This window comes from Larimichthys crocea, chromosome XIII (genome assembly GCF_000972845.2).
Source record: "Larimichthys crocea isolate SSNF chromosome XIII, L_crocea_2.0, whole genome shotgun sequence".
NCBI lineage: Eukaryota > Metazoa > Chordata > Actinopteri > Sciaenidae > Larimichthys > Larimichthys crocea.
This window is the reverse complement of record NC_040023.1, coordinates 688,717-704,906: the sequence shown is the minus strand read 5'-3', so window position 1 is coordinate 704,906 and position 16,190 is coordinate 688,717. Positions and strand designations below refer to the sequence as shown.

At 41.0% G+C, this 16,190-nt stretch overlaps 1 protein-coding gene across 9 annotated transcripts in view; it reads right to left on the bottom strand.

The window, feature by feature from the left end:
• Positions 1-16,190, bottom strand: part of ptk2aa (protein tyrosine kinase 2aa) — a 60,064-nt gene that overhangs the window by 6,056 nt on the left and 37,818 nt on the right. For 3 of the 9 annotated variants that reach the window (XM_019254823.2, XM_019254822.2, XM_019254817.2), the window contains 14 exons: positions 14,065-14,082; positions 11,267-11,323; positions 10,229-10,249; positions 8,561-8,658; positions 8,334-8,418; positions 7,729-7,829; positions 7,520-7,635; positions 7,289-7,389; positions 6,899-6,988; positions 6,568-6,772; positions 5,781-5,892; positions 5,580-5,654; positions 3,674-3,781; positions 3,447-3,551 (listed from right to left, as the gene is read on the bottom strand). In XM_019254823.2, the coding sequence (XP_019110368.1) occupies positions 3,447-3,551; positions 3,674-3,781; positions 5,580-5,654; positions 5,781-5,892; positions 6,568-6,772; positions 6,899-6,988; positions 7,289-7,389; positions 7,520-7,635; positions 7,729-7,829; positions 8,334-8,418; positions 8,561-8,658; positions 10,229-10,249; positions 11,267-11,323; positions 14,065-14,082 (1,292 nt within the window). Of the gene's footprint in view, positions 1-3,446; positions 3,552-3,673; positions 3,782-5,579; positions 5,655-5,780; positions 5,893-6,567; positions 6,773-6,898; positions 6,989-7,288; positions 7,390-7,519; positions 7,636-7,728; positions 7,830-8,333; positions 8,419-8,560; positions 8,659-10,228; positions 10,250-11,266; positions 11,324-11,411; positions 11,869-14,064; positions 14,083-16,190 lie in introns of those variants that run through there. The other 6 variants (XM_019254819.2, XM_027287213.1, XM_027287214.1 and 3 more) reach the window with 5 other exon arrangements.

Sequence of the window (16,190 nt, the reverse complement as noted above, 5' to 3'; positions counted from 1 at the left end):
TCTGTCCACATCCGCAGCGCTAAAACCAAGCTCGACTCCAAACTCCTCTCTTTCCGTTTCAGTACCGTTTTGGTGAAGCACGCCTTGAAGAGATGCATCCTGGGAGAATAGAGACTGAAGAAGACGGGAGGAGGAAAGCAGAGAGTGGCGGCCATCGAAAGAAGGGCGGAGATAGGGACAAAAAGTATGGGAGGAAGAGAGAGATGACTTAAGACATGGAGAGAGGACAAATGATGAAGGGCAGGACGGAGAGAGCAGAGAGACTGAGAGGGGGAACTGAGAAGGTGGAAGATGGAGCAGAGACTGAGAGAAATGAACTGAGAAAGACAGAAAAGTTGAGTCAGAGAAGAATGGAGGGGGAGGAAAAGATAGACAGAATAAAGAGAGAAAGTTTTTCCAGAGGAGGAAAAGCTCCACTGAGCCACAGAGACAAAATCCTGGAGAGAAAAGATCCAACTGCCTCACTCTCCTCTCGGCTTCTCTCCCTCTGTCTGCTTCTCCCTCCCACTTTTTCCATCTCTCTGCATCTCCCTCTGTTTTCCCCTCTCTCTGTTTCTCTCTCTCTCTCTCTCTGATGGGTGACTCCTTGTTCGTTCCACCCTCTCCATGGCTCTTGCCAATCCCACTTCCTTTCTCCCTCCTTCTGTCCTGCACTCTCGTTCCTCCTCACAAACTTCCATCTCTTTATTTTCGGGCCTTACTTTCCTTCGCTCTCATAGCTTTCTGCTTCCAGTCTCTTATTTTACTTTATCACAAACTTCACTTGCATGTCAGACAGTACTCTGTAGTGGTCAAAGACATCAGAAGATGTATCAACAAGTGGAAGTCCTGCATTCATTTGATTTAAGTTCACAGTGTCATATATGAGCAGTAGACTGTCAAAGGATTAGAATGTACATAACTTATAATATCCATTTATTATTACTGATGCAATACTGACATATGTACTCCACATTTATTGTATCTGGTTAAAGTGATGCTAATTTCAACTCCCTTATATAGTGTTGAGGAGATTATAATAAAGTTCAGTGCAATAATTCATAAACTGGAAGCTGCATGTAAAGTTCCAGTCTGCACGTTTTTTCCTAAATCCTGAATAATTCAGCAACAGACCCTTTTATGTTCATAAGAGCCCCTCCAGGGACGGGTCTTGCACTTTACATTCAGTATAAACACTATGATACTTGTATCATGTGTGTTCAGCTGGTGTATGTAGGCATTAAATAAGGCATAAATAAATAATAATAACTTATGTTATCCTTTCCATAAAAAATTCTTGTTACTCAATGTTACCATAAACAGCTCCACTACACTAGTTAAAACAATGCAATAAAAAGTACAATGATTCACTCAGTAAAAGATTAAAGGAGGAATAATTGTAGATTTCAATAATGTGCTTTCTAACACATTTTATGTTAGTTCAGCTTCAGTTTGATGATCCTAATTTGTTCTGTTCTAAGAATCTTTAATTACTTCCCTTCATCTATAAACATAAGACATGATGAATGCAGGCAATTAATAAGAAACATATTTTCTCTCTCTGAAGACAGAGAATAAACAACCAAGCTCCATCACTGTTCAGACCTGAACTAGAAGTCAATGATACAAACAACTGTCTGTACAAATTTACCACCTTTATAGAAAATGAAAAATGTGCTTTGTGGCTTTAACATGAAGTCATCACACTGACTATGAACTCGTTCTAGTACACAGTGCTGCGCTGGTGGAGAGTTTAGTCAACACACATTCCTTCAAACAAGTGATGACAGTATGCTACAGCTACACAAAGTTTAGAAACCACACAGCCTTAAAAATTTGTCCTCACGGATGATGCGTGCGGTTAAATCAGTGTCATAACTGCTTGTCAGTGAGTCCATATCAACCCGAACCTTTACATTATCAGATCAAAAACAGATTCACTTTGAATTCAGCGCACTGACGTTCTTGTTTGGATGAACCCGCTTGTGGTTTTTACAACTGTGTTGCATCAGGGGAAAAAGTCCCTGGACAGCGGTTGCACATTAATCCTGCGATATATCAAGTGTCAGGAATGTGGCTGATGGAAGAAGTCATCAATGAGAGTGATATTTTATTCAAAGGAAGCTCCCTTTCACTTGTAAATTTCCATGAGAGTCAAAAGTCAGGACCATAAAACTGCTGAGGATGTGGTGCAGCTCTTAGCAATGTTTGTAAAGTTGTGTGCAGAGAAGATGTGATCATCCAGTGAACGAACAAGCCAGGGGAAAAAAGCACCCAGCGGGTGCCAAATAACTAATAAGATATCAGCAATTAAGTCTGCCAGGTATGAACTCAGATTTCCACTTCTGTGAAGCAGAAATGTGTCTTTCAAACATGGCAGGCCGACAGGATTTATCAGAGAGGTGGATAAAGAGAGGGGACGTCACGTTCACCATCACTCATCTCTGTGGTTTTCTCCCTGTCTGTCTTTCAGCTCTCCTACACCTGGCTCAGAAATGAACATCAAGGCAAAGAGGAAAATGATCTGCTCTGGAGAGAAGAAGGAAAAACAGACTTGTTTTTTGCTAAAGTGGTGATTTGGCTCTTTTCAGGGAGCTGTTTCTGTGTCTGATGAGATAAATCAAGCTGAGCCAGTTTTAAAAAGATCTCGGAGATATTCTGAAGCTCATGTGGCAACAACAGAACACACAGAGGGGTTTCACCGAGTGGAAAAAAGTGCTGCAGTGTGTTATTTCTGCATTGAAATATTTGTTATGGTTTATTTTGATCCACCTTGGCTGCCATGACAACTACAGTTAGTGACAGGGAATTTTATTCATTTATTATTTTTTTCATTTTATTTATTTTTAGTTTGTTATTTGGGGATTTTGTGATAACTGATGATTTTTGCAAATTTTTCTATGCCTGGTTTTTGGCTTTTTGCTTAAAGAAATGTTGTCGTTTGGTTTTAAGTTTGAATATTTCAGCACAGATTGTGTTAATAACACCACGATCTTATCCATGATGACAGAAAACTGCCTTTGGATGATGGTAATATACCAGTTATTAGATAACACAATGTTTGCTAATGCTTGTATAGCACACATGGACACTAAATAAACTGCATCGCACAGCCTCACACACATAAACAGCATGTGCAGACACACAGGCAGCTAACGCTACTTCAGTTAACTGTCAAGTTGCCACAGAAGAAGATCCCCATGGAGTTAGCCACAACAGCTCATTTCTGCTGTGCAGCTGGTTTCTGTATTTACTTTGAGTCTGACAGAAAAGTAAGTGAAGTTATTGCAGTGAAACTTTCAGAGGCTCATGCCTGTTACCCGTTTGAGGTCGCTGAATCCCTCCAACAGAGTATTAATGACGACCCACACACTGAATGACCTTTTAGGGTCAGTTTGTTACTGGAGGTGATGTTTTGGTAATAATATGGTCCACAGATTAAAAGTGAAAACATATCTCTGTGTTACCATGAAGCTCTCCTCCTGCTCCAGCCACCGCTGATCGTCCTCCATCTGTTGCTGCTGCATCATCAGCCTCTCCTCCATCATAGCCTGGCCTACACATCCACTGTCCTGTAGAAAACACAGACAATATTTTAGCTTTCTTTTCTCTTTTTTGTTTGCATTTAGTCAATTTCAAAACTCACTGTATTCCTTAGACTGTGTACAGGTGCATGTTTTTAATGTGTACGTACCTCCATGTTTGGGCTCCACAGTGCAGTGTGTTCAGGTCTGTGTTGACTCCAGGAATCAGTCGGAGGGTAGCTGCCTCCTACTCCTCCCACGCCACCGTGAGCTGAAGGCTGGAGGTGAAAGAGAAGCAGACAAACCACAGAGAGAATATAAAATATGATTCATAATAGCATAATAACAAAGTGGAAAAAAATGTTTTTTACATACTTGTTTTGACACATTTACTTTTATATGGTATTAACTGTAACCATAACTTAGTTTGTTTCAGGTTTTTAGTGCAATATTTCATTTGAAATAAATTAAAACAAAAATAGATTTATTAACTGTATACACATGAAGGTTTTCCTCCCAGAATATCTCAAGCTGCCAAAAAAATGCAAAAAATATGATGCATAAAATGAGCAAAGTTTAAATTAGACTCATAGAAAGAGTCTTGAATCACTGTAGAATCAGAATAATCAAACATGTCCTGATTTGGCATGAAGCCTCAAAGAATCATGGGGGTTCTTGCACAGCGTTTCAGCTGCTCTGTGTGGCGTGTAAAACATGCGACTAAAATATACAGACGTTATTCTTACTTGTGATATGATCGAGTTTGACTTAAATAGCAGTTAAAATTACACATTCCTTATAAGGACGAGAGAGAGAGCTGGAGAGTGGCTTTGATTTGTGTGGTGTGTGTGTGTGTGTGTGTGTGTGTGTGTGTGTGTGTGTATATGTGTGGCTTTTAGCACTACAGGAAATGCCTGCTGTCTGCTCGGTTTATGAGGAGAGGAATGACTGCGCTCAAAATCTCCCTCGTTTTCTGCCTTCACATTTCTCTTTCGGACTTTGACGCGTGCGGCACACGCCTGCGTCCTTCAGCGCAGTCTGAGTCTGAGCCTGCCGTGTTATTGTGACGACAGCGCTCGGGCCTGGACAGCTCAGAGATAACTCCGATAGTTAAAATGACAAATTTATAGAACCTGATAAAACAAAGTTCCAATTTTGAAGCATGCAATTTTATTATGTTTTGAAGATGTGTGATTAATGTGTCCCTCTTGAGAGCAGCATTCCTGCAAAGTTCAGATTTGATACTCTTTGTACTTTTTCCAGACTTAGAAGATTTAAGGATCTTAGTGAGTGTTGCGTTTTGTGTTGTGCTGATTGCTTCACTGTCCAGCTCTTTCATCACAATGATCTTTGGACTGAATAAAGCATAAAAGTGGAGATGAGGTCTGAAAATAAGAAAAGAGTTGTTGTTTTTAATATTTAAGAGTCATCTCGTTGATCTACAATCTTTTAAAAGCAAAAATGTTCTAGTCATATTTTTTGCAGATCTCTGGAAGAACTCAGCAAAATAGAATAAATTATTGTAATCTAATTAACTAGGACAAAAAGTCTCTTAACCACTGACAGTCAACATGAAGCATGGTATTTTGTTGAAAAAGAAGAAAACAAACAGACATTCATAGCTTGTACAGCACAGCTACAGGGGAAAGGCAGGACGAACATGAAGTCTCTGTATATGGAAGTGAACACAACCTTTGAAAATATTTAAATCAACACTGGTAAGATCGGCATGTTTCACTCAGTTAAGTGCGCGGTCGCAACCACAAACTATTTTGTCATCTATTCCTGATACTTTAACTTTTTTAACGTATCAGTGTGTTTTCTTTGATAAGTGTTTCTGAATAGATTACAGTCTGTTTGTTCTTAAAGATTCGTGTAAGACTTTAACGAGTCTTAGATTCAGACATCCTCCTCTCTGCACTGCTGCTGCTGCTGCTGCTGCCACTGAAAACCTCTGGAAGTCAGAGGAAAACACTGCTCCAGCCACGCTGATCAGACAGAACAGAGGAGCACAGTTTTCTCACTATGGGAGCTGTGTGCATTTGTGTGTATTCTGCATGTGTGTGTTTGCTGTACCGGGAAGTGGTTGAGCTGGGGGCTGGAGAAGAAGCCTTCGCTGGAACGAGGACTGGGGTAACCTGGTCTACTGGGCTGCAGACAGAAAGAAAACAGTTTGCTCTTTGTTAGTTCATTAGCCACGACAAACACTGAGACTGAAACACTCGGACAGAATAATCACAGAGAAGCGAGTGAAGCAGACGATCATCAAAGTCTTACTTTAGGCGGTGCTTCATCAGACCCTCCAGAGTCCCATGACACGGTGACTTGTCTCCTCATCTCCATTCGAAGTCTCTCCTCTTGTTGAAGCTTCTCTTCCTCCAGTATGGTGCTACAAGTTATACACAAAGGACTCTTAATAAGATCCTTTATAAGGTACTGATACATAACAGTCCTCCATTAAATATGTTAGTTAAGTGAAAGTATGTAAATATAATGTACATGAAGTATTAAGACAGTCCTGGTGTCTGTTATAATCTTTGTTATATCATGAGATTTTCCATTTGGTTTATAGTTGGTTCAGATGGATCTAATCTTTAACTACCAGGACTGCAAATCACTAAAATGGTGAAACATGCTGACCTAATTACCTAGAGCTCATTAAAAGTACATAAAAAGGAAAGAATCCTCACATATGAGAAGCTGGAACCATTAAATGTTCAATTAATCGACTTTCAGCTGGACGTTTACATATGTTTTGTGTCCAAATATCTTAAATTGTAAGGTCACTAGTAAATAAAGCTGTCAAAATGCTGTAGTGAAGTAAAAAGTATAATGTTTCTCTGAATTCTGGTGGAGTAGAAGTAACATGAGAAGAGTTTTTTTTAATCTGACAATAATAGATATATGTGTAAAAATACCACACAAGATACAAAAGAAGCGTTTACAAACCTGGAAATCACCTCACCATTCATTACACAACTGAGCTCATTAGTAAAGCATCACTGGAGTATTATTATAATGACCTTTAGACTAATTAATATTCAACACAAGCAACATTTATTACTTGAGTTGTGTTTTGAGTTCGGTGAATCGCGGCCGCTTGCTGGGGTCATACGACCAACACTTGGTCATCAAGCTGTACAGGGTGGGCGGGCACTGAGGAGGCATGGCCAACCGCTCTCCGTTCTCTATCCTGCCAATCACGTCATTGTTCTTCACTCCCTGGAAAGGCTTGATGCCGTACATCAGGATCTCCCACATACACACACCTGCAGAGAGACACACATGCTTGATGATGTAAAAATACAATATATAAAAGCAGTTCTGGAAGAAACAGTGATGTAAAGAACTGTTTCAGACACATGCACACACACACACGGCTTCTGTTAACTCACCAAACATCCAGACATCACTGGCAGACGTGAATCTTCTGAAGTTGATTGATTCAGGAGCCATCCATTTGATAGGAAGTTTACCTTTAGAAGCTGAGACAAACACACATACATTACGATCTATAAAGTACAAAATGATTTTCTCAGTCAGAGGGGTAGAGACTAGAAGGAGACAGCTTTCATGCTAATATGAGCAAAAGGTGACTTAACTCCAAATAAACTGCAGTACCCTGATGTAACCTTTTGATGGTGGTAAAGTACTGGCAACCACACACACTCAACTACAAGTGCTACAGGGACAACAAACTGATCTCAGGTCATTGAAAGTGTTGAAAAAACCTTAGTGACTCAATGCTCGGTGTCATAACAGAATACAAAGCTGTGCATGATTACCTTTGTAGTACGAGCTGTCCTCCATGTATCGTGACAGACCAAAGTCTCCGAGCATCACACAGTCGACCGAAGACACCAACACATTGCGAGCTGCGATGTCCCTGTGAGTCAACACCACTGTCATTAGACCTGATGCAGAGCTGTTGTGTGTGGTCTCTTAAGACATCAAAGAGACACTGTGTCTGAGAACCACTTCATATTTGCTAGAGTGTGCTGTGTGTGCGTGTGTACCTGTGTACAAAGCGTTTACTCTCCAGATAAGCCAGTGCTGTGCTGAGCTGGTAGGCAAACAGAATGAGAGTGGCCAAATCCAAACTGTACTTCCTCACCTGAAGGAACGAACGCAGCTGTGGACGGAGAGCGTGATGAGAAATGAGAGGTTATGATAGAGAAACAGCTTCATGCTGTATATTTACAGAACACAGCAAATGTTTACGTACCTCGCCCAGAGTGCAGAGCTCCATGATGATCCACACGGGGTTTTCTGTGATCACCCCGATCAGCTTAACGATGTGAGGGTGATCAAACTGACGCATCGTCACTACACAGGAAACAAACACACACACACATCAACACACCAAGTACGTACAAGTGAGTCATGGTTTGCTAATACGACAAGTTGATGCACAATTATAAACTGTGGTTTAGAAAGTGACTGTTTAGTAACCGTAAAGACTCGGCTACTCCGAGTGTTTCTGACATTTACAGTCAACAAAGTAGTGACGAGTTAAGACCAACAGTAACAAAGCAGGGAGAAGAGCACTGTGTTGTTTACAAATGTAATGTTCACCACAGAGAACAGCAAGCACCCTCAAGGACAAAACACCTGCATGAGTGATGGTTTAAATTTTTCTTTCATTTTCACTAAAACTACAAAAACTGCTCATGCGGTTTTATTCGTCTGTAGTGTTTTGAAACAAATTCGTGCTTTATGATAGCGAAACTGGGACTTTTCCTCAGACTATAATCGTACCTTTAAGCCTATAATTGTTGCATCCTTGTACACAGTCACACACACACAAAAACACACACAGCGTGGTCTTACATGCTTCTTGTAAGAACTTTTCTCTGACGCTGTCTGATGTACAGTTCTTACAGGTCTTGATGGCGACGGGTAGAGCCGGTTTGTCCTGCAGAACACACACAGAGAGTCACAAGTTAGCAGATAATAGATGATACAGTACGAGACCGGCTGAATTCATCATCACAAAAGAAAAATGGTTTGTTCTTACTGGATAATGTGAGTGCGTGCGTGTGTGTGTGTACACATACCGGGCTGTTGTAGACTCCTTGGTGTACATCTCCAAACTGACCCTCTCCTATGCAGCGGCCTAACTCTATCCTGTCCCTCTGGATCTCATAATCCCGCGCTGAGAGAGACGAAGAGAAAAGACAAATGGAAAGAGTGAGATGGGAACGTTTACGAGCTGTTTTACATACACTGGAAAAAAACATGTTTGACATGTTTCTCTCAGACCTCATGGATGGGGCTTACCAGGACGAGACAATATGGAAGGCATCAGGTAATTGTTTCATTCACAGAAAAGTAAGTAAAGAAACTTTTACATACTTTGAAATCATTTCTAACGGTCAGATTATTGTCCTTTTTGGTAAGCCCCATCCACTGGCAGCCAGATGACACTAAAATAAACCAACCACAATACATAACAATACATTTTGAGCCAGGTTCGTACATTCACATTTTATTCCCTTCCCCTAATACCTCTAACTAGACACACCTTGACTTTGACATGCACACGGACACACACGACATATGACAAACCCATTTAACAGGCAAACAATAAGGTTCGTAACATTCTGTGTTTACATGCACACCAAAGTCCCTTTATCATTTCTGTTTACTCCCGTATACTGACACTGTGACAGTGTGGCTCTACAGAGGGACATCAACACGCTGTTCTCAATACGAGCATTAACAGAGATAAAAACCTGCAGGGCTCCGTGCATGTAAACATCAAGAGTCCATCTCTAAAACACTCTGCTGAGCACAGGAGAAATATGCAAAATATGAAGTGATCCAATGGATCTGAAGTGGATTCACAGTGTCTGCAGTAACCTTTTTAGAATTCAGCAAGTGTCTGACATCCACATGTTTTGAAATCTTGAAAAGGTCATTTCTACAGAGGTGCATTAACGTCAGCCGCCAAGCTACCCCAGTAAAACTGGACTTGACGCTGAGTTTCAAGAGGTTTGTGCAGGACACTGACCAACAGGAATTTATCCTGTAAAATTTGACTTATCTGTGCAGCTAAACAGAGTCTGGCTGTCGGACTCATCCGACAGATAAACAGTAAAAGAAAAAAAAAAATCACAAATGTCAACATCATAACCAAAACACATTCCATACAAGGAAATTTACAGCAGTTAATCCATACTGCACTTTGCTTGCAGGAATCTAATAATTGCTTCAAACAGAAAAGAACCCACAGATGACACACATATGACCGTGATGATAAATCACAATTAAGAAATTAAAATCTCATAACTGACATGATGGTGAAATGAGAACCAAGCCGACAAACAACGCAAATACTGAGAGGGTGTTTAACTCCAGACGATTCTCATTCAACTTTTAATGAAGAAACATCTTGCATTGTTTATGGATTGGCCCTCCCTTTCATTTCCAACACCAGACCCGAATAAACTGCATTCTACCAAACACCAAGAACCACAAGTCAACAACATTCTGGATATTAGGAACCTTGAGAATTTGTATTTTTCTTTGCCAGATACTAATGCTGAAAAAAAAAGCCACATAATTGACAGTGTTACTCATGTAAATTCATGTAAATCAATGAGTACTGGTCAGGTTTAAATGAACTAACTTGCAGGAAGATGAACTTTAATGTGTTCGGCAAAGAAAAATATCAATCTCAAGGTGTTTCGGTGGGACAGAATGAGAGAGACAGGGAGTTTTACCTTCGACTACTCCATAGCTGACTGTGTTGGCGATGGGAGAAAGAGGAAGAAAGAGAGATGAAGAGAGGGAGAGAGCCAGACAGCTGCTTTAAGACTGAAAATAGCTCAGATAACACACACACACACACACACACACACACGCGCACACACACACACACGTATACAGACCCATTTCACTCTTTATCTCATGTTTAGTTAATAAATAAGTTAATAAATGAAGAAGCGAGCCGATTCTGACACAGGCTGATCAAAAGAATATACGTTTGCTGCATAATCATGAGCGTTACACAGCTTCATTTTAAAACATACAGCAGACAGCTGTGACATGAACACATACAAACGCAGACGCGGAGTAGGAAAATATGTCTGCAGAAAGTCTGTTTAGAGGAAGTCGCAGGAAAGAAGGAGACCAAAAAAGCAAAGTGAAAGAGACAAACAAATAAAGCCAGACAGAGAAAGATAGAAAAAAGACTGTGGGAGGAAAGAAGAACACAGTCCATTTTCAAAGTTGGCCACGCAATCAAATACATGAGTACTTTGTACTGGTCCAAATATCCACATCAAATGTGCTGGAACACGGGGCTAAAGCCACCATTACTTACAGAGCTATAGCCAAACTTACCAGCACGTTCAAGGTTTTTTTTTTTTTTACAAACATATGAATGAATTTGACAGATGAGTAATGCGAGTCCAACCAACTGGAGTTACACAGCATGAGTTGTAGCCTCTCCGACCTCCAGCTGTTTATATAAAGACGCCGAATCTGGCTTGAATTTGATCCGCCGTTACCTAAACGAATGCGGTTCAATGCCGCTTCTCTTGATGTTCGCCGCGCGCGTGTGTGTCTTGGAAAAGACTCACACACCGCGCTCGGCTATTAGTTAGCAGAATGAAATGAACGTGTGTTTGAGGACGTGAGCCTTTGACAGAAGAATAACATTAAAACGGTTATTATATAGTTCTCTTGCCGCAGTGCAACAGAAGCTCACTTCTTTAGTTGGTAAGTAAATAAAAGAGAAGACTGAATAAGATACTTACTGGAGGGCATGGTGTATGTGTCCTCTTCATCAACTATCTCTGCATAGTCATCAGTCTCTGTAACGTGAGAGAAACACAAATGGTGAGAGAGAAAATGGCACAAATACATAAACAATAGTAACCATCATGCACATTTTCAGTTTACCGTGCGCCCACTATGGCATGAAGAGACCCTGATACAAACAAACCCTGCGTGAAAACAACAAAAACTGCACCAGAAACCTAAGAAATAATGTGTGAAGCCAACGCAAGAGTTTCGACAACTCCTGCGCTACACCCACGTAGCAGTCTCTCCCCCTCTCTCTCTCTCTCTCGCTCTGCACACACACTCACACACGTTTGGCGGAGAGTGTCAGCTGAGCATGTGTTGTGCATCTCTGTGTGTGTGTGTGTGTGAGAGAGAGAGCAGCTGGCTGCAGGGAGTAACTGTGGTGGTGGAGGCATGGAGGGAGAGACAAAGACTGAAAGGAGAGAGCCCAAGAGAGACGAGCAGAGAAGAAGAGATAGGAGAGAGAAACCAATCAAAATGATGCAAGAGTAAGAGACAGCAAGACAGAACCGCAGAGGGGAAGAGAGAGAAATAGTGGCTCTAGCTGTCATGTAAGCAGATGGTAGCAGTTAGGATCAAATCTGTGCAGAATCAGACAGATAGGCAGAAAGAGGGGGAGAAAAGAGAGAGAGAGAGAGAGAGAGAGAGAGGCAGCAGGAAAAAGGAAAGGAAAGATGGACCGAGTCTATCCTAACCAGATGGTGGTGTTTAAAATAAAATCAGTGTGCAGACTCAGCTGTTGGAAACCAGAGTCAAACATCTGCTGTCCCAAACGCTACCCTCACAGCTCTGCTCAGGATTTATCGGGCTCTGTGGGAACATGTCCCTAAATTTATCAGAGATCCTTTTCTTAAGCCTGTGGCCAATTTTCTCAGGACGAGCTCTGCCATCAAGAAATCAGGAATGTAGTATAACCCGGAGAAAGCACTACTGGCTGGCTCTTGTGCTGTTATTGTAAGGCGGGCTCAATAACACACTGGATGGTAGTAAAAGACACTGAGAAGTGTTTAATGCTAAAAGAAACACTACATATGTTCGCTTTCTTGCTGGATGTGAAAACTGATACCACTCTTGTGTGTTTATGGTAAATATGAAGCTGAGAGCTAGCTTAGCTTAGCATAAAGACTGGAAACGGAGGGAAACAGCTAGCCCGACTCCAAAGGTAATAGAAATCCTCTTAACGCCCCCGCTGAAGTTCACTGATGAATTATATTGTTTTTTTTGTAGCTTTGTTTAAGCTTCAGACTGAACCCAGGCTAGCTGTTTCCCTCCGTTTCCAGTCTTGATGCTAAGCTACGCTAAACAGCCGCTGGCTCCAGCCACATATTTAACAGACAGACATGAAAGCAAAGAAAGCAAATACACATTTCTTCAAATGTCAAACTATTTTGTATGAAACAGGCCTAAAAGGTTAGAACTTGTACTCTTAACATTACCAAGTACAACAGGCCATGGCAGAAGAGGTTGGAAAATGTTAAAACTTTTAATCAAACAGACGTGACTTTAGCTAAACTATTGCTGTGCATGAGTTATGTCTCACATGGGAGGAAAGGAAAGACTTTAATGCGCCTCTAAAAATATCTTCATCTGAGCTGGAATAAAAGCGGCGGCTCTGCTTACTCTGCTGATGCTACTAAAACGTATCAGATTGACTCATCATAAACAAGAGTGTTTGGATCATTTCAACAAGTGATTTTCATCAGTCATGATTCAGGAGATAAACACGTTGCAGCCACAGACCAACGGTTTACTCCTTTTTAAAGATGTATCAGTGTTTCCATGGATACAATAACAAAAAAAAGTTTCCAGCCGATTTCAAACTGTTTCTTTAACCTTTTTTTAAATAAATGTTTGTTAACTCTTTAAATCTCCATCTTTCTTAAGTGGTTCTATAGATTAACATTAGTGATACACATTTGTTAGTTTGCTCTGTGAAGTTCAGTGTTTGGATCGCTTTGCAGCACATTTGCTCCCATGTGGTTTGTCTTAAAGAATCAACCGTTTCTAAGTTTGACTAGTATAACTCTGTGTCTTTCTGCTTTCAGCGAAGAAATAGTGTGTGTGTGTGTGTGCGTGTGTGTATGTGTGTGATCTAGTTAGCCCATTATAGCCAGGAATGCACCCGCTCTTGAATCCAGCAAACCTCTCCCTACTCCACTCTGTGTGTGTGTGTGTGTATGAATGTATGCAAGTACACGTGTGCATGATTTTGCGTGTGTGTGTGTGTGTGTGTGTGTGTGTGTATTGAGAGAGAGAGAGAGAAAAAGATTTGGAGAAGTTCCCTTAAAGAGAAATACCACTAAATCTTCAAATTCTGCTTTTTTTTGTGCGTCGTTCTTGTGGTTAAAAGCAGACATATTTCAAATTTAGTGGTAATCCACTTAAAAAAAAAAACGATCATGAATAGACAGACACGAGCACACAAACATGCGAAAAGCAAAAACAACTAAAATAGAAAACCACTCAAGCTACTGTGTTTCTACTCATGTTTTCATTAACTGAAACATGGCAAACATTCAGCTACAGAATCATTTCATTCTGAATTATTTCAATCGCTGAATACAGCACACACACACACACACACACACAGCGCCATTGTTAAAAGATGTAGGAATGCATGCATAAACATCAGCCCACACACCAACACACACACGCTACCCTTTCCCAGGAGGTTGCAGTGTGTTGGTGGAGTGATGACTAGAAAGACGGAACAACAGAGAGAGATTGATAAACAACAGCAAAACTTTACCATCCCCGCTAAGATCTTCTGCAGGGTCCAGGAGAGCATGCAGGAAACGGGACAGCAGAGGAGGAGGAGGAGGAGAATGGAGAGAGAGAAAGCAGCAGAGAGAGAGAGAGAGAGAGAGAGAGAGAGAGAGAGAGAGAGAAAGCAGCAGAGAGAGAGAGAGAGAGAGGCAGAGTGGAGAGAAGAGAAGAGAAGAGAAGAGAAGAGAAGAGAGCGGTTAGAGCATGAAAAGCCTTGAAACAACATGGGAGATGTTGAAGGATCTGCGAAGCCAAACGCTCGGCGAGCAGTTAGTTGAGATCCAAAATATCTCCAGTGAAAAGGCTGAGTTAACAACTTTTATTAATGCTGTGCAGACACATGGAGGTGCAATGAACTCCAGCACGGTTTGAACAAAGTATGATGTCTGTGTCAAGCTGTAAATATTTGTGAGTCGGAGAGTTAATGTACGGTTAGGAGAGAGAAGAGTTTAACATGAGAGTAAACAGCAAGCAGAGTTAAGTCCTCAGTCGTCAAACTTTCACACATATGTAGATTTTAAAGGTCTCATAGACTTTACTCTCAGGCAGTGTGTTATACAGACTAGACTGAATTTCTGTAACAGTCTCAACAAGGAGGAAAAAAACACATTATTCCACATCACCGTTCTTGATAGAAGAGTTTTACGATGTACACTTATTAGCTTGAGTGTTATATGAGAGTATAGACACCACCTATCACCTACCACGTAAGCTATTTTTCAACATTTCAACAAGCACTTTGTGTTTTTTAAAAAAAATCTAAAAGCAGGATGTGGACCATGCCTGCGTGTCATGTTTGGATCCTCCAGCAGAAAAAGTTTCAATCATTTGGTAAAGTTTTCAACAACAAAGCAGCTGCTATCCAGATTCATGACTTTCTCTCAGCAGCCCTGCTGGCTACAGAGGAGAGCTGCCAAAGCCATAGAGGGAGACACGGGGACCAGCACTGACCCATTTAGCATGTCCACTTTGGTGCACGACGCGTATGTGCAGCAGATTTTGGGAGAGTAAAAAGACTCAAGAACATTTATAAATCATTTCATTGGAGGAAGTGTTTTTCTCAGCTACAGAGCTTCATCTCTGAGCTGGCACTGATCGGCTGCTTGAGGACACTTTAACAGGGCAGATACTTGGTGGTTGAACACAGATCTTTAAAATGGAAGAACGATCTTTCTAACCACTTGGCAACCCTGCCACAGATTAAGCCTCTGCCTCTTTGAATTAACGGACATAAAATACTGAATATAATGATTAAAAATAACCAAACTGTGACCTCAACAGCAAAGCATGTGCTCAACAGGGACTCATGAGAACCATTTCACTCTGTATGTCCATGCTGGATACTACCAGATCAAATGAAAGTGAGATTTTTTACAAAGAGGAAGAGGAAAATGTCCATCTTTAGTCAGCAGGTAGGCTCAAAACTGAATACCGGTTCTCAATGCGAGAGGCAAAACACAGAAATGTGTTGCTCCTACTGAGAAAAACACGAGCCTTGAGTTTTATAGAGATACCTCAGAAAGTACTGCAGTCTTTTCCATCTGTTTCCCAGTCTTATATAAAGAGCATTGGCTTGGTTATGAGCAGCAACACACAAGCAGTTATTGTGGTCGAAGTGTGTGTGTGTTTGGGTGTGTGTGTGTGTGCAAAAGACCAAATTAGTCAAAGCAACCAAGCACTGTGCACAAGGACAGTTTAGTAGAAGAGGGCATCTTTAAAAATGAGGTCGATTGTGATGCAGCAGATAAAAGTGATTCATCCATGAAAGCATTCGAATTTGACATTACAAATATGGAAATATCCAAAAATATTTTAAACAGAGTATAGTTTAAAACTGAACCTGAACCAAATTCGAGCCACAAATAAAAAAAATACAGAATAAAACTTTTAAAAGCAGCTCTACGGGTTACTTTCTCTGTGGTTTTTCTGCATCTGTGTGACCTTTAATGCGAGGTAACATTACCCAATAATCATGATCGTCATATCAGGCTTTTTATTCCGCCACATCACAATTTTGCGGACACGCTCCTCCACTAACTGTCCAGTGAGAGCCGAGGATACCATTGGGCGGCGAATCTGAACAGAAGACAAAGGGGAGGAGGAAACGCC